At 38.1% G+C, this 26,067-nt stretch overlaps 1 protein-coding gene across 5 annotated transcripts in view; it reads right to left on the bottom strand.

Moving 5' to 3' along the window:
• The window catches only part of UNC13C (unc-13 homolog C), a 166,584-nt gene that overhangs the window by 18,963 nt on the left and 121,554 nt on the right, over nucleotides 1-26,067 (bottom strand). For all 5 annotated transcript variants that reach the window (XM_063412559.1, XM_063412560.1, XM_063412561.1 and 2 more), the window contains 7 exons: nucleotides 14,879-15,005; nucleotides 13,864-13,960; nucleotides 13,288-13,431; nucleotides 12,224-12,301; nucleotides 9,806-9,883; nucleotides 3,220-3,308; nucleotides 866-1,015 (listed from right to left, as the gene is read on the bottom strand). In XM_063412559.1, the coding sequence (XP_063268629.1) occupies nucleotides 866-1,015; nucleotides 3,220-3,308; nucleotides 9,806-9,883; nucleotides 12,224-12,301; nucleotides 13,288-13,431; nucleotides 13,864-13,960; nucleotides 14,879-15,005 (763 nt within the window). The remainder of the gene's footprint in view (nucleotides 1-865; nucleotides 1,016-3,219; nucleotides 3,309-9,805; nucleotides 9,884-12,223; nucleotides 12,302-13,287; nucleotides 13,432-13,863; nucleotides 13,961-14,878; nucleotides 15,006-26,067) is intronic.

Below are 26,067 nucleotides of genomic sequence, written 5' to 3'. Positions count from 1 at the left end.
ATTTCTACTGGGATGCAGAACTGGTTGCTGACAGCTAATGCAAATTCGCAGCTACTGTTTGGAAGCATTTATTTCTATATCCTGACATGTCTGAGCAATCTTGCTATCTATTACTTACAGTAAAATTAAATTTTTGGAGCACCTTTTCCATCTTCACTTTGAAAATTTCTGGCTGGGGAAAATCTGCATAAGGAACCAAAGGGGTGTGTAACTTGTGACCGGAGACCTCGAGTACAGGATCAGTGCCAGGCTGTCCTCACAGCCATTCCACCAAAAGGCCACTGGTGTTTGACAAGCCCCAGTGACAAAGGACATCAATGTGCTTCCAGATGTGCCTGTGCTGCACATGGCCTTTCAGAACCTGTCACTGCTGAATGAGGACAGCATAAGTTATGCTTACTTACAGAGGCCAGAATGAGTTTGCAGGATTCTCTCAAAACTTAGCATTTTACCAAATGAAAAAAAAAAATCAAGCTGCTGCTGGTTTTTGGTGACACAGAAGTGCGTATCAGTAAGCAGTGGAACATTGGGTACAAGCCTAGAACAAATGCCAGACAATTTCAGGGTGGGAATTACTTTTGTTCTTTTGTTCAGCACAATCTCCATAACACAGCCTGCGGAGGAGAGACCTGGCACTGGCTCATTTTCAATGACTCGAAACATGACAAGACATGGGAAGACAAGCCTGTAGCTTATGTAAAACTTGCTCAGTGGAAGTAAACAGGTTAGGCATGGGATTCTGCACACAGTGAATCCTAGAAATATTAAAAATACTACAGAGTATCAGCTTCCAGGTATCAGCAGTGCCTCAGAGTAAAACCCAGTGTGCCTGACTGCAGCATCCAGCTCCCAGTCCCACACTCACGTTTTGTCCAGGGAATCCATGAGAGGCCGAAGCACAATCTCAGCATCAATGGCTGCACTGTTCTTATTGGCTGCTGCATTCCCATTTCCTCTCATTTGATTCAGTTCATTGCTCATTTGTCTTACACAATCTTCAATAACAAATTGGAAACTACAGGATGGAGAAAAAAAAAGAGAATGAAAGAATTCTGTGGGAGAAAACAATGATGATTTTGCATCAGGTTCTTTAACAAGACTTAAATATTTTCTGCAATGATGCAATGTTCAAAATTGAACATACTGTGGTGTTACAGTCTGAAAATAAATTCTACTGAGAATCATAGCTCATACAAGTAATTCATGCTGCGTTTAGATCTTTTCCCTGCCTTGCTTCCATTCTGCCACAATTTTCATACCCTTGTAGATGTGCCAAATATTTATTTTCTGAAAGCAACAGATGTATAACAATCTATAGGTTAGACGTGATGAACTACCAGCAAGGAACAACTTCTCAAGATTTCATTTTTGGTGTGAAAGGCTGATACAACCAGGTGATGACAAATAATTTTTCTCGTAATGGTTAATAGGAATTGAGCTTTGATATTCTTCTTGAGGTAAAATCAAAAACTCCTATTGATTCTGCCCTGTTTGGTTCAATGTGACTTTTTCCAGATTTCACACAGTCAGTGGCATGAGAAGATTTGTTACTTCTTTGCAACTACACAGAGTTAAAACACTTGGACTGTTTAAAATAACCTTGTTCAAAAAAACCCCTTCTTAGAAGCACTCAAACTCTTCCTCCTGGGAGGAATCTTTTTCACTTCAAGGTGACTGTGAACACATCCTTCCTCCTCAAGTTTGTATCTGCTCAGCTTTTCTAAAAACTCTTCTGCTTCCTACCTGATCTGGCTGAGTGTCTGACAGTCTTAAAGCGCTACTGATGTGAAAATCTTTGGACACTATATTGACACAAAGCAGAAGAGCAGTTAATCAGTCACCAGTTCAGAGGCAGGAAGAGTCTCTGCACACACAGTAACTTGGTTTATGGATTGATTTGTGATGGATTAAAGTGGTTTGGGATTAGTTTATGACGAGAAATGCGAAACAGAGGCCAAAAATATATGGGGCCTGTTAAGGTGAAAAGAGAAATGGGCAAAGATTAACTTGAGTAAAGTGAAAGAGAATTTACTGTGAGAGAAAAGAAACAGTTGTTCAGTGACATGACTAATTGTAAAAAGAGAATGCAAACCTCCATGTGAAATAACTGGAAAAATCAGAAACTTTTCCAAAAGCACTTGGGAATACACTTACCTACACACTTTAAAGGCCTGGATAAAATCAACACGAGGCAGCCAGTGAAACTGCTCACAGAAATTCTTTGGACCAGTCCCTCCAACAAAAGCCAAAATAATGCACTGCCTTTCTTGACATTAGACATCTTTCTAACATTGTTAACCTCACAGACCCAAGCAGTAAACTGACCCATGAGGAATGCTCTGGCTATCTGGAGCATATCCTACACCGAGCTATTCTGGGTTTGCTTTTGCAGAAACCTAGTTGGCTCATTCAGAAAGAAGCCCTGTAAAGAAATAATATTCATGCACCGTCAATGATCCGAGAAGCAGAGCCTGGGAGCAAAAGTACAGCAAGACAATACAACAGACTAAGCACACTCAGAAAAAAGCAGACTGTCCACCCAGACTGCCCACTGATGGATTAAATAAGCAAGCACAGACTTTGCTTAATGAGCACCACTACAGCACTAATCCCTTAATCTTTGATTTCTTTCTAATTTGAAGCAAAAGTAACTTACTACCTCTTACACCACAAGCACTGCAGGCACAGCACCATACCCATTCAGGACTGCAGTGTGCACTCTGATTAATGAAAAGTTCTGAGAGTAAGGCTCAGTAGACAATTTTTGAAGAGCCACAGGCAAGCAAATGACCCAGGAAGGCCATTCACAATGACCACTTGAAACAGGCTAAACACAGGCAGACACCCTGGTTGAAGCAGGCCACTTGGAAAAAGCTGTCAGTCTCAGGAAGTAACATAAACATGGTCAGAGAGGAAAGTTTAACACAGCACATCAGACAAGAAAAAAACAGTGACTTTGCTTTCCAAAAAGTGGAACAAAAGCTGTCAGCCTCACCTCTGTAACGTGTGCCCACAGACGATGCTCAGTTGTCTTTACAGCGAGGTTACTGTTATTTGTTTCAGAGTCTAAACACATACACACACAAGTGCACACCACTCCAGCAGGGCAGAAGCAAGCCATGCCTAGGACATCCAAATAACCACCCAGACTTCATCCAAGAGGGAGATTTTTTGAGCAGGGATATTTCTCTAAAATTTGCAGTGAAATGGGTTTGTTACCTTGCAGCATACGTTACACTGAGTTCATCCAATACATTGCTAAGTTTCACCTGAAGTTCTTTTAGAAGAACACTAGCTTCAGGATCCAACTGCAAAGAGATAAATAAGATTATATTTTATTTATGCACTAGGTTTCTGGGGTTTCCAATACAATCAATGAATTAGGAATTATATGCTGCACTATGGAAAACCAAATGTGGAAACACCTGCTGTGACACACGATTGCTTTAGTAGGCTTTGAAATACAATTACCACTAAAAAAATGCCTTCATATTTTTTATTATTTTTGTACATTTCACTACAGTTGGTATTTTGTTTTGTGATTTGCACTGAAGTTGTTTCCATATTTCCTGTTTCCATAATGCAGTGTAAAATTAGAACAGCCAGCACTGAAAAAGATGGCTTGAAGATGATCCATGCCAATTCTACTGACAGAGTGTGTGGGAAGGGACTCCACCAAATTTCAGTACTGCTGTTTCTAGAAGCCATGAGGGCAAACAAAATTCAAGCACAGAGCAACACATTCTGATGCTCTGATACAGGTTTTCTAAACATAGAAAGAAAGTTAATGCAGGGAAGAAATACGTTTTTACATTTACAGGGATGAGGATCCATGCATAGATATTTAATCAAAAAGGTACCCTATTAATATTGATCAGCAAGCTTGTTAATTTGCTATGAATTCTTTTTCAAATAAAAAAGAATATTTTTTTTAATTTCCCTGATCTTTAACATTCAGGAAAAAATAGTTACAGCCCATTTTGGGATATGATAGATGATCATCAGGATCAACAGCTGAATGTGAATTAATAGCTGATGCTCCAGGTCTTTCAGCTGCCTACATCACCGTGTTCAGGAATGATTTTCAATGATAACCCTTAATGTGTGGACTCTGCTCTGCAGCAAGGTCAGGTACAGATCTTCCAACAATTTCAAAGGACACTGCACATTTAGAATACATAATCAGGGCTGTTTCTATTTATGTTTCTCTGTCTTTCAACTGCATGAGTAGTGTTTTGCTTATTTTTCCTCTGGTGCTCCAGAGCACTGTGGTGCAGCAGGTCAGTTCTTTTCTGAGACAAGGGGAAGTTGTTGCAGCACACTGGATAATTTAAATGAGACTACACAGGAATTCTACAGCAAAGCAAACTGAAATAGATTCAGTGATCTACTGTGTTTTAATCTTAGACAATCTTTATCTCCTTAGAGGTTATGTGTGGGTTAAAATCATAGAAAATCCAATATTTGCACTATAGGTTTTGACAAGAACCTGAAATAGGGGACAAGGGGGAATTACCACACATCCTTTAGAAGATATTCAGTGTTGTGTAGTGCTCTTCTAATCTGAGAAGCTCATATTTTACTTATTACTGTAAGTACTTACTGTGACTACTTACTGATTTAGTTTTGAATTATTTTGCATTGAGAGAACTTCTGCTGCTTCTGTATATCTTAGTAGTGTCCCTGGCAGATACACTTTGACAGTTCATACATTTAAAGTGACTGCTTTCCTTCATATAAAGAGCAGGAATTAAAAAGCTAATTTTACTGTAATGTCTATAGTAGTAAAATAATTAAGACTTTACTATCAAAGACAAGGATTTTTCCAGGAAATGCATTTCACTAGGGAATCATAGTGTCTCCTTTGGAGGGATACATACAAACCCCAAATTTAAGACCACTAGAATATAAACATTTAACAAACACTGAACACACAAGCATTCACACCGAACATGGCACATGTCAAGGAAAACACAAAATACCCGGCAAGCAGAAGACTCAAAATTTCTTAGCAGATCATGCACAAACTGGAGAATCACCTTGGTACTGGGCCTACAGAGGTCAGTGTGGTTACCTTCTGTCAGAGGTTGTTAGGATAACCAGAAAACACAATGTATCTGCTAAATTCATGCTAATTCATGTATTCTGCTAAATCTGGAATTGAATTTAGTCCAGGCAAAACTGGATTAAATGCCAGATTGTGGACATTACACGCATTATAGAAGGGAGCATGCAACTGTTAAAGATTTTAGAGGCTCTGTGCTCACAGATTGCATGAACAGGTTTGTGTGTGCACAGCTGGAGGATCTGGCAGGCCCCCAGCCCTATGTGTACACATGCTCATGCTCGATGAGGGGGTGTGGGAGGAGGGACACAAAGAGGTATGCGGGCGCCCGGCCAGGTGGGGTCACCTGGCCACCGTGGCATCACTAGGAAGATGTCAGCACGATTTTTAAATGCTACTTCTCTTTAGGTACTGGAAAATATGGTGATTTGAGTGTCTCACCAGAGCTAAAATGTGCACTTTTCATTTATTCTACCATGTGCCTTCTATGTGCTAATGATTGTCTTCAGGCATCATCCAAATACACCACAGCATGACCTGCTTCTTTTTCCTGATATGGCAGAGCTAAGATGGAAGCATGGAAGTGAGGCCAAAGATGCTGATCAGCATCTGAGATGATGTCTAGAGGGATATACAGACATGAATATGAAGTATTTACGGTATTAGGGACTTATCTTTTCCTCTTCCAATCTCATTTGTTTCTTAGAGTTTAATGAAGAATGAACAAAAACTAACGAAATTCCCTGAATATATTTCAGGAAAATAAAAAGAAAATCTTGCTCTACTTGAGCAGATTATTTTGGGGAAAAAAGCCCCCAACAAACCAACAATAAAACCCAGCTTTGAGTGTCATTAATGTACCATATCTAATTTAGGCACCAAAAGAAAAAAGACAAGGCATTTACCTCTTGGATAAATGTATTCTGGATTCCATTAACAGCTCCCAGCACGAGTGGACTAGCCTTAAAATATATCAGGGTATGTTGCTCAGGTTTCAAAATTGGATTTTTGTAAAGGAGCGAGCTTACTTCACTATTAATGTGTAAATCATATTTTTCTATCAATTCTTAATATTCTTTTCTAGGCTTATATATCTGTTATTTTACCATGTTCTTAAATAGCAAAATTAATTTTTACCCACAAGGGAATATACTCATAAATTTGTTGGCACACTACGTAAGATCTTTTGATTATGTATTATCAAAGAGATAATTAGAAGTTTGACTTTTTCTGAATGCTACACAAAAACTGAGAACACGTTATCTGAACAGCTGAAAAAATGAGAAATATTTGAACATCATAGTTTCCAAATTCTGCCTGTCTAAAACTGTGCATGTTTTTTTACAGACAAGCCTTGAAAAAGAATTAAAAATCTGATTAATTTGGCTGCTTTCAGTGTGTTAGACTGGGGTATTCCCTGCTATAATTTCGTGTGTGCTAGTATGGACATAATCTTGTTAACTGCAAATTTGGTGGTGTTTCTGCAGGAAACTACAGAGATGCAAATCACTTTTGCATGAGTTAAATGGAACCTCTCTAATCTGTATTCCATTTAGCTGCAACTTCACAGGTCTAATTACTTATAGTTTCCTAATGGGACCACCTGGTTTCTTCTGTTCAGAAAACAGTTTTACATATTTTCTGTATATCTAGCAAAGACACAGGTGTTTATCAGCTCCATCCCTTTGGTGGTTCTGACTCTGACAGACGTGACCCTTCCTCCAGCCCACCCTTGGGACATGAGATGTGAGAGGTTTGGCTGCCTCTGCTCTGAGCACACTGAAGAGCATTTGTTCAAGATGTAAAAATGGACACTCAGAACTATTCTGCTGAAGTCTGGTCCTCTGTCACCCCATCAAAGTCTTTAAGGCCACACAGAGATTCCTATGGGAATTCCTAAGCTTTATATGTAAAGTTGGAACTGAATTTACTGAAGTGAGAATATGATTTATCTACAGTTAATATAATATTGTCATACATAAACAATCTCCTTTCGCTTTACACCTTTTTTTTTGATCCTAATTACTGTAATTCACTTCTGCCATGTTCTGTCATCTGGTATAAAGCAACACAAGCATTGGCTTCTCTTCTCTCTCTTTTATCAGCTTCCAGCTTGTCAGACATGAAAAAAATATTTAGTGTAAATGTGTGCAATTCTTTTGGATGAAACAAACAGGAGCTAAACCAAAATTCTGTGATGATGATCTGTTCCCATGTTTTTGGACTTGATTTAAGAAAACCCAAACAAACAGTGGGTTAGATGCATTTTACAACTCTTTCTTATGGCAGACTGTTCTCATTGATATGATTTGTAAGTACCCTCCCTGCTTTGCTGCAGCAGAGGAGAACAGTTAATGAAGAAGCTCATCTTGTTCAGACTATTTTATTTTAATGGTGGGGGATCTGAGAAACCAGTTTTTTCCTCTATTTATAGAGCTCCTGCCTGCAACGTGCAATAAGCCTACTCTGAACAGAGGGACCGCTGCTTGATTGTGGTTATTTTGACTGCACAGTTTGAAAGACATACTGCTCACAGTGTGACACTGAGGAGATTAACAGCATTTAATTTTTCTTAGAATTAGTTTTGCTTCAACTGAAATAGGTCTCATTATTTTGCTGAAAATCATCTGACTTTTATGCCCTCCACAAGTGAAATATTAAACTGTTTTTTCCCTTCAAGGAAACTGCTTACAGATTTTATCGCTGGCTTTGCTTCTAATAAGCACCAGTTCAATAAGCCAAATTGGCCATTAGCAGTTGTGCCTTTGGAATAGCAAGGGGAATAAGAATTCCAGTTGGAGGACAGGCATTTTGATAAGTGTGAAAAAAAATTGAACATGAATGTACTTTTCCTCAGGAAGTTGCCTTAAAAGTCTGAATGTATTTTTAAGATCTCTTCTCTTAGACTGTGAATCAGAGATGCACCTAAGGCACCTGATGAAGGGATTACAGAAAAATATATCCAAATTATCTCCATGGGTTGTGTGTTGCACCGTATTTGTAGGAAATTCTGCTTTGATACTGTAACAACCTTAATAATTCATCCTCATTAACACCAAAAGGAAATCAAAAAGGATGAGAAGTCATAAGAACTTTTGAAAGGAAATGGCTATGAAATATTCCTAATTTAAAAATAATTTTTATATAAGCCATGAGGAGCAAATGAAAAATGAGTATTTTCTTGTGGAAAGGAGACTTTTTATAGATTCAAGCAAATATTCTGGTTGAAAATAATTTGATGGAAATAGACATAAAATGTGACTCAGCTTTCCTCTGCCATTGTCATTATCCCGATTTATGGATATTTACCTGTTTTCATGAATCATGACATTCAAAATTAAGATTGGCTCCAAGACCTAATACAAAAGCTCTTTGCACAGAACATAAAAGCGTGGAGGACAAGATTACTTGTAATATTGAGAGGGAAAAGGGTATAATAGGACCCACAAAAACACCCACTTGTGGATGATGAATATCTATGTCAAAGTTTGGTAAGAACTTTGCAGTGACAAGGCTGCAGAAGTTCATTTCCTGTTATCTGGAGCAGGAATTTTTGCTGTGGCAGCTTCAAGGAGCTGTTCCTGGCTCAGCAGAACCTCCACTCCCTGGAGTGACCCTGTAGGTGCACTGGAGGCTGCAGTGGCACAGGGGACTCATCTCACCTCTGCCAGGTCCCACTGTGGATGTGGAAATCTGAAATGCTGGGTTTTCCAGTTTTCTCTGTAGTGTGGCCACATTAGATCAAAGTTTTGTGAATCTATCAAGCTACAGCCTCAAGAAGAAAAAGGATGATGTAATGCAAAAACTCATTTTTTAAAGTCAGCTACTGAAAATATGGATAGGATATTCATGTTCTAAATTATTGCTTCTCAACAGGTAGGATTTTTTCTATGGCTTGAAGATATGCTAATTCCTTTATCGTGTTTCAGAACAGTAAATGACTACAGTCAGGAAGGTGTTGAAGCACTGTCTATGTCCTTTTACTGTTGGACAGGAGTTCAGGCACTTTTAAATCTTCTGAAATGAAAAGGAGGGTAAAGCTGAGGATGCTTTGAGGATGTTGAGTAACAGCTCTTGGTGCAATGGTATCTTGAATACAAGCAGGCTCTCAGATACTGAAAAGTGCACTTAAGATGTTTTATAGATTTTTAAAACTCTGAAAGGCTTTGCACTATCTGCCTAGTAAAACTTTTCAGTTTAGTGTCAACTGAATGCCCAGGCATAGCTCTTTTTGATTTTAGATCATAGGGAATTACACAAATGCATCAATGGAAATAAGTAGAAAATGTGACCGTTCTTAGCCTTAGAAAATATGGTCAGGAATAATAAAAGATGCTTACTATCACAAACCTCATAAGAGAATCTCTCTCCTTCTTTCTTCTGCTCAGTGGATTGCAAGTCAAAGGCATTAGACAAAGACAATGACACATTACAGACAAAACGTACCAATACATAAAAAGCAAAGTACAGTCCAATACAAACATTAAAAGAAAGCTGGCACTACAGATTGCAACACAAAACACCCAGTGCTGATAGCACATTACAGATCATTAGCATGTGTCTGTGAAATAGAGTTATGTCATTCCAGTATTGTCAGGACAGTAAATGGGTCTTATAGACTTTTTTAAAAACATTTTGATTTTCTTTGCAAGTAGAAGTGAAAGCTTTGACTAGGCTGCAAACATGGTGCTAATGATCTCTAAGGACCTTTAAATGAACCAGGAAACAGATAGGACTCACCTCCTTCCCTCCCATGGACTCAAACATTTTCTCAAGCTGGACTCTTAATTGCTGAATGTTGTTCATCAAGATACAGGCCTAGAGAGAGAGCATCGAATGTGAGATTGTGCATGACCAATTCTTCAGCAGCCCTACATTTATAGAATTATTGAATCACTAAGGTTGGAGAAGATTGTAAAACCATCTTCCTTCACAGAGCTGTGTTTTTAGAGGAGCTTCCTGTCCTTTCTCCTCAAGGGACCCTTCTCTTTGCCTGCTCAGCCTGTGCCTTCCCACTAAGGGCAGTGCTGCCCCACAGGGAGCTGGACACCATCTCCCAACCAGCTGCACAGGTTTCAGCAGACCCCAAATTTCACATCCTGAGCCATCCCAGGTATTTTCCAGCCGTACTTAATTCAGCTGCATCTGGTGGATTAATGCAAGTAGCACACCATGATCCTGTGGAGAGCAGAGGCAACAGGGATCAAAGTGCCTTGGGAGTGACAACAGGCTGCAGGAAGGGGTTGCCACGTTGCTTGCTAGACCCAGTCTGCAGAAAACTGTGACAACCCTGTAACACAGATAATGGCTGATGCTTAAGTATTTGAATAAATCAAGAGGCAGTTCTGTTAAAAACAGAATAATATTTTAGAAATATGCATTTTTGCATTCCTTGAAAAGCTGGTGAATAAATCAGGCAATAGAACTCTATAATCATATTATTTGAGTCTAGAAATGTGTCTGTTTAAGCTCATTTTTAAAGGCAGAACACTGCAAAAAAGCCACTGCAAAAGACAGCAATTTCTGTATTTATATAAGGTTAAAAGTAAATCGTTAATAAAATTAAGGAGCTAGTTACAAAAGTCACGCAAGAAAGAATCTATTACTAGATATTATATGATATTATATGCTGGTTTGTTATGGTGCAGACGAAGCAATCAGAGAATACTTACTAAAAGAACTGTGGCTGGCCAAGGCCGGTGTGTTTTAGTGCATGACTGGGTTAATTTAGACTTTGAAGAAATGCATTTCAATAAAACACATATACTTTTTTTCAGACAACAAGGTGGTGATGGAATGATTACAGTGATTGATACCCATTTGTACCTTTCTAGTTAATAGCATGTTCCAATGCAGAGCTAAAACGTGATGGGATCAATAACAGGATTTAGCTTTCATTATTAATGCATTACACTCATTGGAATCTGGTGTCAGAGTCCTTCTCCACTGAAGAAAAAAAAAAGAAATTTGGTCTAACTTCTTACCACTTAGATTATTCCTTCCCAGTGAGGCATGGTGCTCATCCTGCAGAATACAGTTGCTTTGTATAGCTGAAATCTCACCTCTCTGCTCATCTCTTAAAAATCCACAAACCCACTTCTGTTTGTCTATCTACCTTCTATTAATTAAGATTGGATCCCTCCTTTCCTGTACTATCTCCTAACTTCTAATAAATGAATTATTTTGGAAATTATCTGCAATATCACAAATCAATAATTATGAGAATTATGATTTTGACAGAGGTATAAGCAGCTGAATATAACACCTTGTCCCTTTTGTTCCAAACAAATGCAGGTATATGCCTTTGGCAATATACTGAAGCTATGAGAGAAATACTCCACAGTGAACCAGTTTCAAAGTTTCCTTTGAGGCTGGCTCAGCTGGCTCTTTCAGAGCCTAAGCCTGCCTTGGCTCAATGAAAACTTTGCTATTGTTGTCAGTAAAGAACATTATTTAAAAACCTTCTCACTGTATTTCATTATCACCTACCCTTCAGAACAGTCTGTGCAGCAGTTTACAGGAATCAGACAGATGCAACAATGTAAAAGTGAGTGGCAAGTACAACACCAGAACCCACATTTGTTTGTAAATGCTGACAGGAGGTGGAAGATAAGAGGCTGTTTTTACATTAGATAAATACCTTTATGAAAAGCATCTTTGATATGCTTTTATTTGAACAGTTTATGTGCACATTTTGTAGTGTTTAATAAGATTACTAAAAGTATTGACTTGAGAAAGAATGCCAAATTCTAATTTGAATCATAAAAATTATTTGTTTTAATCTCTTCTATCAACTTTAATGCAGATGAACATTTATTGTAGCTGAAATTACCAAATCAAGTGGACTTTTATTAAGATAAAAATATGTCAGGCAAATTCTGTTAAAAAAGAGTTATGTCCCTCAAAGGCATTTGATACCAATACTGGTCTAGTGAAAGGTTTTATGTGATAACTTTAATACTGAAACGATTAACTAAAATTCTTAACTAATTTCACTTTTTGCAGCTTTTACACATCACTGTAAGCAGCTATGAGAACATGCTGACCTCCGTCCATTCATGCTTTTTCATATAAAGAAGTAATGACATTTTCAAAAGCTACAGTAAGTCACTTAAAGGTAATTTCTGAGGCAGAAAAAAGCCACAGCTTCTTACTCACCACATTTTCTTTATCACAATAGGAGCTGAAGTAACTTGAAATAATTGCAGCATACTGAACAAGTACTTTGTTGATAGTCTAGAAGAGGAGAAGACTCTTTTCAATGGTGAATGTCATAATGTAAACCAAAGATAATAAAAGAAGATATTTGTATAAATGATAGGTTTTACAGGTGCTTACACACATAGTATATTATATTTTTAGACATAATATAAACAATCCTGTGAGCACATTTTCAAATCCCTGCACAGCAGATGGTGGGTAGTTCTTAATGTAAAGCAACCTTCAATAGCAGAGATAATTTAATTTTAGCAGTACTGTTTTTGAGAAGCACAGAGAACTCTACTCCTTGCAATGTACTACATAATTAATGGAACAGTAGCAAGCTCAAAAAATCCTCCAGGGTGACAATACATAGACTAGAAATATAATGGAAATATAAGACAAAAGGAGCACTGTTCAAAGCCTGGCAATATGAGTTACCTTACAATAATAATGTAAATAAGAACTCTGCAAATGGAGAATTGTTGCAATGAAAGAACAGAATTAAATGTAAATGTGAACTTTTCCAAAGCCAGCAGGGCTATAATGGAAATTCAGAGCTTGTGAGGAAATGTAACTGTCCAAATAGAAAGCTGGCAGAGCTGAGTTTATCAAGCAGCAGGTGAATAACTACCACCTCAGGACTTCAAATAAAAATACTTTATTGCTACACCTTCAACTTTTCCTTCATTTGCACTGCCTAATTAGCTAATTGCATTTCAATGAATGGCTCCATTAACAGAACTGCAATCAGTTCTTGGCAAGATAACAACTGATGCATACAAATATGTATAAAATACATAAATGTGAAATCTCAGAGAGGATAGAATTTCTCAAACTGGTAAACCATTTTGACAAAGTAGACAAACCCCAGCCCCAAGCCACAGACAGCACGCCTTCCTGAGGATCCCAACCAGATGGAAAACTCTGATCCTAAAAAGCACTGGAATCAATTAGCTTTTAAGTAAAACACAGTGTCATTCTCTCTGAGGCTTAGTTGAGATGCATTGACTTTAATTTACCTTTGCAAATCTTCTCATTAAATGAGATAGTGCTTCTGGATTAGGACACTCCAATTTCTTAATAATCTCAAAACTTTGATTGAGCTGTGTGAAGACATCAACCACAGAACAAGAGAAGAGGGCATGATCTGATGTTTGCTGAAACTAGAGATAAACATTCAAATGTTAATATTTGTTCAGAGATCAAAACTGTATTAATTGCTTCTTATACTTGAAATTCCTCCTAGAATCATAAAAAGTAATAAAGAAAAAAAGTCTCCCTGATAATACTAAGAAATGTGGCTTTTCATTTTTCTGATACTTTTGAACCTCTTAAAATAAAACCAGAATTTTAGTTCATGACATCATTATCACATCATAGGTTAATGAAATGATACCACAGAATAAATTCTGTGGGGATTTAGGCAAAGGGAATTAGAGGGAATTAGAACAGGAATTCCTCTACAAGGTATCTTCCAAAAGCTGTTATCTCCTGACGTCTAAGAAGGATGTTGGGGGACCAAATATACTTCTGGTTTTGTAATAATATATGTCTTAATACTTTATATATTCTCTTCTTTAAAAGTAAAAGCTCACCCCATCTTTTTTGTCTCTTTCTAGTGCTCCATGAAGAAATTCCATTGAGACATCCTCATTTTCATCCAGCCACTGAATGACAAATGGTTCAAACCACCTGAAAATTAAAAGCAATGTAAAATAGGTAGATTTCATAAAGATCCCAAGAGGAGAGATGTCACACCACCCAGCAGTTTGGCACCTTCTGTTTCCATATCTGTTCTAATTGCTAAAGATTCAAACAACCCTGGAAAAAATTTTGTCACCAAAATGCTGCAGCTACCAAAAGGCTTTTTAGGCTTCAGTTTCACAATGCTCTCACTGGTGTACCCTGGTGATGCAAAATTAGCAGTAGCCAATTCTCTACAGTGAAGCATGGCAGGTATGCATCTTCTACCCATATTGGCTCTTTGGTAACTTTTATTTTTTTATTTGTATATGAAATAACTTGTGTATAACTTTTTCTTAGTAAACATCACTGTGTTTTATTTTTATTTGATTTATTAAGAAACAAAAGTAATGACGGGCCTCATACCATCTCAGCAAGGCAGCAGACTTGCAGAAGATTAAGGACAGCTCATATAAAAGGACAGGACTGAATATATTTATTGCAGGGAAACAGGTGAAAACTAAACCAGCAGCTGAGTGCTAACCTGATCCAGTAAGAATGATTTCAGCAGTATATCTGGTTAGCATCCCAGCTTTATCCAAATTTGGTTATAAAACAATGCAGGGACCTACAGCTGGTAGTGCTGCTGTTCCCACATCTCACACCTTCTGCAGACATTTTCTGACCAAAGCATTTTGTCATTTCTGAAGACCTGGAGTTACAACAAGAAACCTGTGAAACACCTAACTGCACATTTACACCTGGACTATTGGACTTGATAGAATGAAGAACTCAAGAGAAAGAAGTACAAAAATTAGTTGTTGGTGCTACACACTTTGAGATCTTGCACAAAGATGAGAATATTTGACCAAAATAAACCTTGCACGAAGGCCAGACTCACAGAATCCTTCCCGAAACACCACTTACAGGGAGTATTCAGGCACTGCATCCTTGAAAGCAGAGAGCTCTCGCACATATTCATTATAAAACCATTTCACTTTGAAGTGCAAATTCATATAATCTGTGCTTTTGCATAATCGCTGCTTTTCATGTTCTGTAATAGAAGGAGTGGAAATAAAAGCACTTAATAGCGTTCTAAGAGTAAATAACATTCCTGTACCTCAGTGCATTGGTGACATAATAATACAGGACTTGCATTTTAAAGCATAATTGGTTTGATTTTTCTAGAAGTAGCAATACCCACAGTTTCAGTTTTCAGGATCTGAGTACCCTTAGAAAAAACAAGACAAACCAAAGACCAAACCACAAATTTGGCTTCTCCCCTCTCTTCATGACAGTGAGAAAACCCCACAGATTTGCTGACTTCCCATCCTTTAGATCCTTCTTTGGCGGTTAGAAAATGGTTAAGAAGCTTTTGAGTATCAAGCTAGAAAAGACAACCACAGCTGTGGAGTAGCCAGAGGAAGTAACAGGTATAAATGCCAGACCTACATGAATCTGTGGAACCTGCATTCATCAGAGCTAAGAAAAAGAAAGAGGAGAAAACTCTGCAGCTGTACAGCCATCTGATTTATGGCACAAGTAAAAAAGATGCTTTAATAAAGTGTTTTTGAAATTTTTCAAATGGACTTCACCTTCTCAGTAGCCTTCTGCTTTCCACACACTGAATATGCAGATGGAAGTGTGTGGCAGAAGTCATGGAGCCACCTGTAACCACTTTCTGCATTTTTGAAGTCTGATTTAATTTGTTTGGAACAAATGTCCATCTTTCTTCCAGGATTTTGATCCATGTTTCAGCTTGTACACGATGCTCTGCATAGTACCCAGCCACTGCAGACCTGGACAGCTCCACTCCTCTCCCTCAGCTAACAGGCACTTTATCCTTGCTCAAATCTTTCATTTCCTTCTCCCTCAGCATGAAACCAGGGATCCACAGGTTTTCAGCAGAATAATCATATCTCTGTTTGCTGCTCACAGCTTTCTACAATCTCACAGATCTTATCTGAGGTGTCATGTCACTTGCACATTCTTCCCTAAACAAAAGTGTAATTTCTTTTTCCAGCTCCCTTAAAAATGACCTAATACAGGTGCTCAGCAGGACTGATGTTCTTGTGTAAATATTATGTATTAAGAACGTACCAATTTCAAACCTCCTTTTTGCTCCTTACTTCTGCTTGCTTTGCAACACAGCTTTATACAAATCTCATCTACTTGGATGGGAACCTAATTTTGTGTAACAGCAGGAGCATCCCATCCTCTGTCATACCCTTGAATGCAGCATTGGATTCTGTCAGTGAAAATGCACTGTGAACGACACATTCTGTGTTTTCAGATCTAGCCAGGTACATTAGAAGGAAGTGTTTAGTTTTATTATTATGCCAAATCAGCACTCCAGTAGTACCCCATGCCATCCGACAAGTGTTTCATATGCATTTTATTATGCAGTGAGTTACTGAGTTTTGTGTAAATCAGCTTATGAAGTGCCCTGTGGGCTTTTTAATGCCTTTTTAGCATTGCAGCAGCATTTTCACCTTCACTGCCTTTCCACCACACTCAAGAAAAATCACTAAATCAGCTTCTGTCTAAATATTCCATTTATTCATCCATGCTACTTGAGAGTACTACAAACTCTCCCCAGCACAGTATCATTGTTGCTAGCATGAAACAGGACCACAGAGAGAAAGATGCTGCTTTCTCTCATGGCTCTGAGGAGTTTTTTTGGTAGCAGGCTTTTCACAAACTATTATAGAAAGCTAGATGACAAAACATTTGCTCTATAAAAGCTATTCTTACAAGGTAGACCAGTCTCTCACTGAGTACAATGATGTTATTGCAGTGAAATTCACTGCTCATCTGCTGCTTAAGTCATTGTTAAAAATCTATCCTAGATTGCATCTCAAAAGAGTGGAATTTCTGAAATGAATAGCACTTTTTTTTTTTCATTCAAGCTTTGCATAAATGGGTTGTTAGATTATACAATCTAACTTGAGAATATTTGTTATAGTATCACAAACCAAGGAAATGCTTATTTCAATTTTAGAAATGAGCTACTGCCATTAATTGGAAAACTTGTCCAGGAAGGGACAACTTACATATACCATTCACTGATATTTTCTTGTTAAGGTTAAGATTTATAACACATTAAAAATGAGAACAAAAGTAATTCATGAATAATTGAACTTTTTTTCTGCAGGCTATTATGCCTTGTAGAGAATATTTAAAGAGTCTCCCAGGATATTATTTCTAGTTACATATAAGTGAAAAACCAGAATTCCTGACATTAATGTATGAGAATATCAGCAAACACTTCACAGGACATATGAGGTCATTTAATATCCATGCATTTTACCTCTTCAGTTCATATAAAACAAAGGATGGAGCAAACAGGTGCCCATATGAGTCAGCAGTGACAATTTTAACTGAGTAACAGATGGGTTTATCCATGGTAACCATGGATTTTGGTTACAAAGTGCAGCAACATCACAGTAGGTGTTCTGAATTTACATTAGAACTAATAGATTGCTCCCTTAAAGTCTAAAAAACTTGCACAAGCTAATGTAAACGTGAGCCAGCACAGGATACCTGGATTTTGGAGATCTGTGTCTATTTTCCCGGAGGGAAAGCTAGTGCCCTGTTTCCCTATACAGATTTATATCCATTGCGGGCTTCCTGGAAGACGATGTAGTAGCTGAACAATGTAACTATTTTTTAAAAAAGTCCACTCTTGAATTGGAAAATTATTATACTACTGAGTCAGTCTGGAACTAAACCTGCCACTGTGTGCAAATGTGCTCTCTGGAGAGATGATGGCAGAAATACCCAAACATCCTCATAACTGATTCTAGGTCAGGAAATAGCCAGTATAGCAAACCTAATGCTGATAATGTTTTTTATTTTGTACTGCTCCTTTTCTGACACATTTCTTGAAGTGCAGCATATTTTTATAAGCATTTACTCATCTAGTAAGTTTGATAAAGAGGTCATGTTCAGTCCCCATGCTGTTTTTCACTGTGGATCAGTGAAAAAATACTGGTAAGGTTCCTGTAAACATTAACATCTGTGAACTTTAGTTGTGTGTATGGGGCACCTCAGCTGCTTTTAGGAGCTGCAGTTCCAGTAAGTGTAACTTTTTTACACTGTTGATGCCACTTGGGCTGGGGGGAATACCTCCCTAGGGGTGATGCTGTAATTGTGCTTCCACAGGCTTGCAGCAACAGTAACTGTGACAACAACAACAAAAACTGTATGGAATTGTTCCACCTCACTGGTACAAATCACAGAGCTGGGAAAACCCTTAAGAAGACCTCCAGTGAGCAACAGCACTGAAGAAAGAAAAAATAAAATCTGCTCAAATGTTCTTTGTGTACCCAAGAATGAAGAGAGATTGTTTTTAAAAGCTATTGCAGGGAATGCATGAATACATGCAAAAGAACCTGGTGTGTGATGAAATCAGCTCAGACCTGGTGAGGCTGTATCTGGCACAGAATTTAACTGCAGGCAGCAGTTCTTTTAGAGAAAGATTTATAAAGAAACATAACAGGAAAGGCTATAATCCAAGGTACTCTCTTCACATGCCTTGACCAAACAACAGCACTTTGGAATCATGTTTGATTTTTTGCTCATTTTTTGCTCTGAGAAGATTTTCTTAAAGCATCAAATAAAAGCCATAATGATGACTTACTAAGCAGAAATATCTATATAACACTAAAAACTGTAATTTAACGAACTCAAATAGAATCTTGTTCACTACAGAATCAATTTTTCTTTTAGTCTTAAACATTACTCTGAGTTTCCATGTAATTTTTGATATGTATTAGTTGCTAAAAAAGGAAAAAAAGGATAATCTAGCAACCTTCATAAAAGATGAACATGTTAAATATTCGGGTAATCAAACTGATATTTCGTTCAACTTTCATTTTCCTTATTTGGGTACAAGAACTCAGAGCAGTTTTTTTTCTACAGCAGTTTCCAAGCCAATACTTTTTATAAAAACATATAGTTAAGCTGCTGGAAGGATTCTAAGAAGATGGTTTTTAAAGCATATTCCAAATCTTTATGAACAAGAACTTCAAGGAAATTAGTCTGTAAAATATGAACAAATTGACTACACATATTTTTCTAAAAAAACCCAAACTTGTCCAGTTTTCAGGCATGACAGTTAATGTTTCAGGCTTTAATAACTACTATAAAGAATATTTATGTGTAGCAAATTAATGACATCACAACCAGCTGGTTTGACTGACACACATTCTATCTCTCTACAGTTTATCAAACAGAAATGGTTGAGACTAAGCATATGGGATTTGTGTTTGGAATAGCTGCAAATTTTCCCATCAAAACTCAGCTGTTATTTTCAACCATTGTGACATAATTCCATATTATTTGCACTAATTACCTACCAATCTTTCCAGAGACTACCAGCTGCTATCTATTTCTTCCAGAACTGCTGTTTCAAAAAACTATTTCCAAACTTGCAGTCATGTAATTGGGAAGGGTAATTGGGAACACAAAACTGAATGCAGCTAGAGGAAGGAAAGCTGCAGCAAGGAATGAGATGGATGGGGTATGAATTGGTATTCCTCCCTCTGAATCACTGTGGAAATGTTACACCAAATGATGCACCTATGTTTTGGATAAAAGTAGAAGTTAGCATGCAAGGCACCTGATCCAAGTGCAATTTCCCCACAATAGGAGTGGTTGCTATGCCACAGCCTCTTTTGATGTGGGTATTATGCTTTAATTTAGATTTAATCCCCTATGCTGCTGAAAGAAACCTGAAGCCTCTGACTATATGAATGTTAACAGCATACAGGCCACAAATAAAGAAAAAATTTACTCAAAGTTCATCGCTGATTTAGAAGGAAACATTACATTCACGAGAATCTCATCCCAGGATTCTTGTACTTTGCTAAAGGCAATGGAAGTCACTGGTTATTAACTGAAATAGACAGTAGAACACAACTAATTGATAATTACGTATAATTTACATTGATTTTTATAATGTGAAATACTATTGACCTTTCTGAAAGGGCTCTTTGTGTCAAGATGAATATAATAAACAAAAACCTGTAAAACTTCTGTCATTATCTCCTTTTTGGATTACATTTATCTCTAATGCTCCCTCTATTTCTCTTTTAAAAATATATAGTGTCTTTCACAACAGACTTCTACACAGTCAATCTTTTCTCTGCATTTACTTGGAAATTTTCATCAAAATATCTCTGGACAGTTCACAAACACAGTGGACTGCACCTGGAACACCTCTGTGGGGTGATGAAGCGATGCAAATGGGAAACTGAAGAAAAAAGACCAAGTGCACTTATTAGGGCAACATGCAGGAACAAAGAAGGGCAGGGTAGATCTTTTTCAAAGATTTCCTTACTGTGGAGTCATATTTCCTCCCTGGACAGAGGAACTAGTGGAGAGAATCCAGTGGAGGCCACAGAGATGATGAGGGGCTGGAGAATCTCTCTTATGAGGAGAGCTGGGTCTGTTTAGTCTGGAGAAGAAAAGACTCAGGGGGATCTCATTAATGCATTTAAATGTCTCCAAGGAGGGTGCCAAGAGGATGGTGCCAGACTCTTTGTGCTGGGGGCCAGCAACAAGACAAGGAGCAATGGCCATAAAGTAAAAGACAGGGAGTTTCCTCTCAGAAAGAGGAAGAACTTTGAACTGAGGGTAGCAGAATGCTGGAACAGCTGCCCAAGCAGGGCATGGATCTCCCTCTCTGGAGACATTCCAAATCTGCCTGGACACATTCCTGTTGTCACCTGTTCCAGGTGACCCTGCCTTGACAGAGGGCTTAGACTGGAGGATCTCCACAGGTGCTTGCCAACTCTAGCAATTCTGTGATTCTGCAACAGAGACCAGGGAAGGAAGACAGACTCTCTTATTTTGAGTGGTGAGGAAGAATGGATTCGCTGTTCTTTTTCTGTCTTCTTGCCTGCAGTGGAAGCAGCTAATCAATCCCTGACTCAATGCAGTGCCCTGTAAAAGCTGATGTGACACTGCCCTTTACATTCAGCAAGAAGCTCTCAAAGCAGGAGGCCACTGACTCAGAGCTCTGCTTTCCTGACATTTCACAGCAGGCGCAGGAGAGCTCAGGGTCACCTGCTTGGTGTCGCAGAAGGCAGGGCTGTACATGGTTCCCTGGGAGAGGTGGGTGTCTCACGGGAACTTCAAGGGCATCAAATATCAGTACCATGTACTACTTAAGAGATCCAGCATGTAAGATCATGAGGGATGTATGAACCTCCTGCAAATCTTCTACTCTAAACACGGCATCTGCCATTTTTTACCCACTGTGTTACATTGCCTCAATGTTTCAGATTACTTAGGCAAATTAACTTTGATATCTTACTAACATTACTCGGTTGCTTTTTTTACTGCTTATTTGTAGTTATAATTACTCCTATTAGTCTCATCACTTAATCACTACTACCAAAGCCAAATACTTCCACAGAAGTTCCAGAAAAGGATAGGTTATTACGAAAAGGGCAATGCAAGATGTGCAGCTTGGTTATGCCTAAACTTGCTCTGTTTTGGTTGCTGCCAAGGAAAGAAAAATGCCAGGAACGCAAGTGACTGAATAAGATCAGCCTCAGTATAAATTTCACCCTTCAATATCGCATCAGACTGAAATTTACATACTGTGATACTAAATAGATAATACTCCAGGAACAAACATTTGGAGACAAAATTCTGTCCTTGGATACACATGGCTACTATTGAATACAAAAGGAAACAAGCACTTGCTTCCAATGAGTGAAATAATGTGAACTGTGCTTTTTCACTCTTGGTGGAATTCTTGCTTTGTAGATTTATTGACCATGGAATGTGTAAGGAAATGGAAGCTATGAAGGAAGCAGAAGAAAAAGTCCATCCTGATATGAGATCTATGATGATAATGAAAGTCCTGGTTCTGAAGAATAAGACTAAAATTTCAGACACTTCATACTGACATTTCAACATCTATTCGAAGTAATAAAAAAAGAAAGTAATGAAAGTAATAAAAGTAATAAAAGAAGAAAAGTAATGCTAATATAAGAATCCAATTTATATTGAATAAGCTTTCATAAAACTCTAATATGTATAAAAATTGCAAAACAAAGAGAGACTATATGCCCCATCCTCAGAAGAGCTCAGGCCAGGTTGGATTGGGCCCTGAGCAACCTGGTCTAGGGGTGGCATCCCTGCCCATGGCAGGGGGGTTGGGACTGGAAGATCTTTAAGGTCCCCTCGGAATTAATTTTTTTAAAAGATGTGTCTTTACATGAAGATCTGATTCTCTTCTCTTTGCCTCATCACGAGTATGCAAAGTGAGCATAAAACCTTATCAAATAGGCATGCTGCGTTTTACAAGCAATTAGTAGAATGAAGTGCAAACCTGGAAGAATCTGGCAGGAAGATAAATGTGAGGCACTTAAATAATTACCTGTGTTCTGTCTGGCTCTGCTTGCAAAGGCAAAACCAGAGAGGTGTTCTCTAATTCTTACCAAGCAAATTGCACTTAAGGCTTACTAAAAGACAATGTGGAAACAAGCAGTTTTAACAGATTTATTCTATTCTCCTGGGGGTGAAGTAGTATCAAATGTTTAGTTTAGGACTAATGCATTGCCCATAAAAGGAAATTGATCTCAGATTCTAAAGGAGAAACAGACACAAGTGAATCTCCATAAGTGGAACAGTCCTGAAAGTAAAAGACTGAGTGTAAGAAAAGAGAGACTAGGAGAACAGCTGCTGTGTGAGGAAAGCTTTAAAGCAGTGTCTTAGTAAAAATGGGAAAGATTAAAGATAGCAGAGGTTGCTTGTTATTTTTAATTTTCTTTAACTCAAATATTGTATTCTAGTTGATAAAGAAAGGTATTTCTTTTCCAGAAAGCTGTTAGTAATTACGGTTTCTCAATGAAAGAAGTCCAAGATCTAAGGGAATTCGTTGTGTGATTAGCTCACAGATTGCAGGAAGAGCTGCAGCACGTAAGTTCCATTGCTGCTGTGTGAGAATTACGCAGCTCCACTCTGACAGAGATAAGGGGAAGAAACTCCTTGAGAAAACAAAAGGATGAAAGTTTTACCCAACCAGCAGATGCAGACCTGCAGTACAATCCTTTAAGGTCCTTTAAGGGACTATCTGAGGGAACAAAATCACATTTTTGTTTAGAGGTTTTGTTTGTTTGGGTTTTTTATTTTTTTTCCCAGCTATAAAATTAGTTCAGACAAAAGATATAAGTCTAGCTTTTGTTAAAACATGAGAAAGAATAAAGTGGTATCATCTCAGATACTGTAGAGAACTGTAAAGAACTGAAGAACTGTAATCAAGGACAAGATGAAAGAAGCAGCAAAATATTCTGGGTTGAGATACCTACAAACTCTGGAGGAGGTCTTGTCTGCCCCTGCTGCTACAGGTGATATACAGCCCATCCAGCTGAACAGCACACTGTAAATAACCTGTAATTATTAATCAATCTAGGGTTCATTTAAGGCACCATTTACACTGAGAACCTATCCAGCATGGTGGTACCAGTATAAGCTAACTAACAAAAAATTGCCTTTGCCACAATGAGGCAATGTTCAGGAAAAGTTTATATACAATTTTTTTACAGTAAGTGCCCGAGTCAGAGCTAATAACAGTGTTTAAGAACAAGAGTAATGGTCATTGGTTAGAAAAAGAATAATTAAGGACACAGCTATCATTATTAAATACATAGGACAATATACACTGCTAGTATTGAGTGACAAGTTTAAGACTGAACAACGAAGTCAGGCATTCACTAATGCACTACATTTTTTCTAGTACATTTTTTTCTGGCACCATGAATACACCTACAGTCACACACAGAGAAGCTTGAACTTGCTAAGATTACTGTAGACTGGCACTGTGGTACTACTCACTGTTCTGATGATGGTTCAATGAGTAAAATCCAAGAAAAAGGGTTAGAGAACAAGGAAATGATAGATATAATGGTCCCAACTGCAAGGTTGTGCCATACCAGAGATCTCTGAGGTAGTTCCAAGCAAGATGACACATTGCTACAGCACAACACGAAGTCATGAAGAAGTATTAACTCAGCCACTGGGAGCAGTTTTGTCCACTTCATCTGTCTTAATTACCGGTCTAATTAACTCCAACAAAATAGTGCCATTTAGCATGGAGATGGTGCTTTTTAGGCAAGCCTGGAGAGCTCAGCCTTGTCCTCAACAGGTGGATTCTCACAGTCACAAAGCTCTGCTCCTCAGGAAGCAGAGAGTGTACCTGCTGTTACTACCATCCTTGTCTGTCATGGCGAATAAAGAACATTTCTAACTCCCTTCTTCCTCTAATCACAGCAACATTCTATCTTATCTGCCAAAGGAAGGTTTAACTACAGCTGTAATCTCTTTGACTTTGTCTTTACAGACTCTGAGTTGCCATAGAGGACTCTTAATTCCTCAGGTGTCTGAAAAGATAAGCATGGAATACATATGTTGAAAAGTGACAATGCAGAAATGAGACTGACTAAAATAAAAAGGTTTTATACTTTGACAGTGATGACATCCTGCATTCTTGTGGATGCTGCCTTCTTGTCCTCTACAAAACCTCAGTCTCACCTTCCCTCATCTCTGTAGCCTCCCTCTAAACCAAGACTATATTCCATCCCAAGGGGAACTTAGTACATTGTAAAACTGGAGTGAGAATAGACTTGAAATCTGCCACCAAATGGCGTGACCTTTCTCTGGGCAGAATTAGCCTTTTTGGCTTTTTTCTATGCTGTCTCTGTGCTCAGCATCAACTCCCAGACCTGCCTCTTCTCTTTCAAATCACTTTATCAGTTTCTGTCACAGAAGAAGTATCTGTCAGAGAAGCAGGAAAATAGTATCTTCTTAAGCATGGAAGACAATAAGAAACTTGAAAAGCAAACCTACATTAAATGCATAAAATGGTGAATGAATAGTTCCTTCTCCTGTTTTTACAAGGCCTTTATAATCTTAGCTGTGCAGGATGGAGACTGCCTATTGCTGTATTTACACAGCAGCCAACTCATTTCTGGCCTGATTCTGGTCTTGACTTCTGGCCACTACCACAATTAGATTATCATAATAACAGCAATTAGGATGTTCTCTTTCTAACAGACTGTATAGCTTCAGACATTTGATCTGACCTATTCAAAAGTCAGAGATCTGAAAGATCTGAAAAAAGACAACTCTGAGGGCCAAGAATTAGAAAAGGATACTTTGCAAATGCATGTCTAATTTCAGCTTATTATTCTCTCATCATCTTTTAACCTTTGGATCTTCATAACTTGTAAAGGAAAAGACTTCTTACCATATGAAGTCAGTAACAAATCATATGCACTGTTGCTGAAATTCTCTCTCTGTTCTCATTTGTTTGCATAGAATAATTGGGGGACCAGACAGTACAAAAACATTACCATCCTATAAGATTAGATGTTTGTATAAACTAAATGCCAAACAATAATCTATAATGTTGCAAACCACTATCTATAGTGTTTATATAGCCATATGTTATGTTATATAGTATGTTATATATCTATGTAACAATCTATATCATGCAAACTACTGATGCTTCATGAATAAGCTGCAAAGAAGAAAAACATCCCAAAGAGATCAAATCTAATGAAGACAATTCTCAAAGAGAAACGTGATACCTTCTTCATGCAAAATATATACACGAAAATAATCCATTAGACCGGAAAAAAGAAATATAACTGGTGTGAACTCAATTTGTTAAAAGTTTGCCTAAAACTTTTAACACTATGCAAAAGCTAAACATGTTAATTAACTTAAATTGGAAGAAAATATAGAATGAAATTATGAACTCAATACCAGATTTTAGTGCAGTTTTGTTTCCAAGGCATGTCAGCTTGGCACAGTGTAGCCCTGATCTTGGCAGCTGTGCAGACCTGAACTGTGCTTTGGGACAGCCTTTCCTCCCTCACCAAAAAACCAGGCTGTTCCCCAGTGCCAGTTTACTGCCTTGGTACTCACAGAGACATGGCTTTGCTCTTCTCCAGCCAAAGGCACTGCCATGGCACTGCTGTCCCCTGTGACTTCTCCATGTCACAGCAGCAGCCTCCTTGCTGGAGTGTCCTGGCAAGGACCGAGGGAAGGCAGAGGAGGTGGTGCTGGCCCCTCCCAGGGCTGCTGGGCTGCTCTGC

The sequence above is a fragment of the Prinia subflava genome, chromosome 15 (genome assembly GCF_021018805.1).
Source record: "Prinia subflava isolate CZ2003 ecotype Zambia chromosome 15, Cam_Psub_1.2, whole genome shotgun sequence".
Lineage (NCBI taxonomy): Eukaryota > Metazoa > Chordata > Aves > Passeriformes > Cisticolidae > Prinia > Prinia subflava.
The sequence above is the reverse complement of the archived record's forward strand: the minus strand, read 5'-3'. Positions and strand labels throughout refer to the sequence as shown.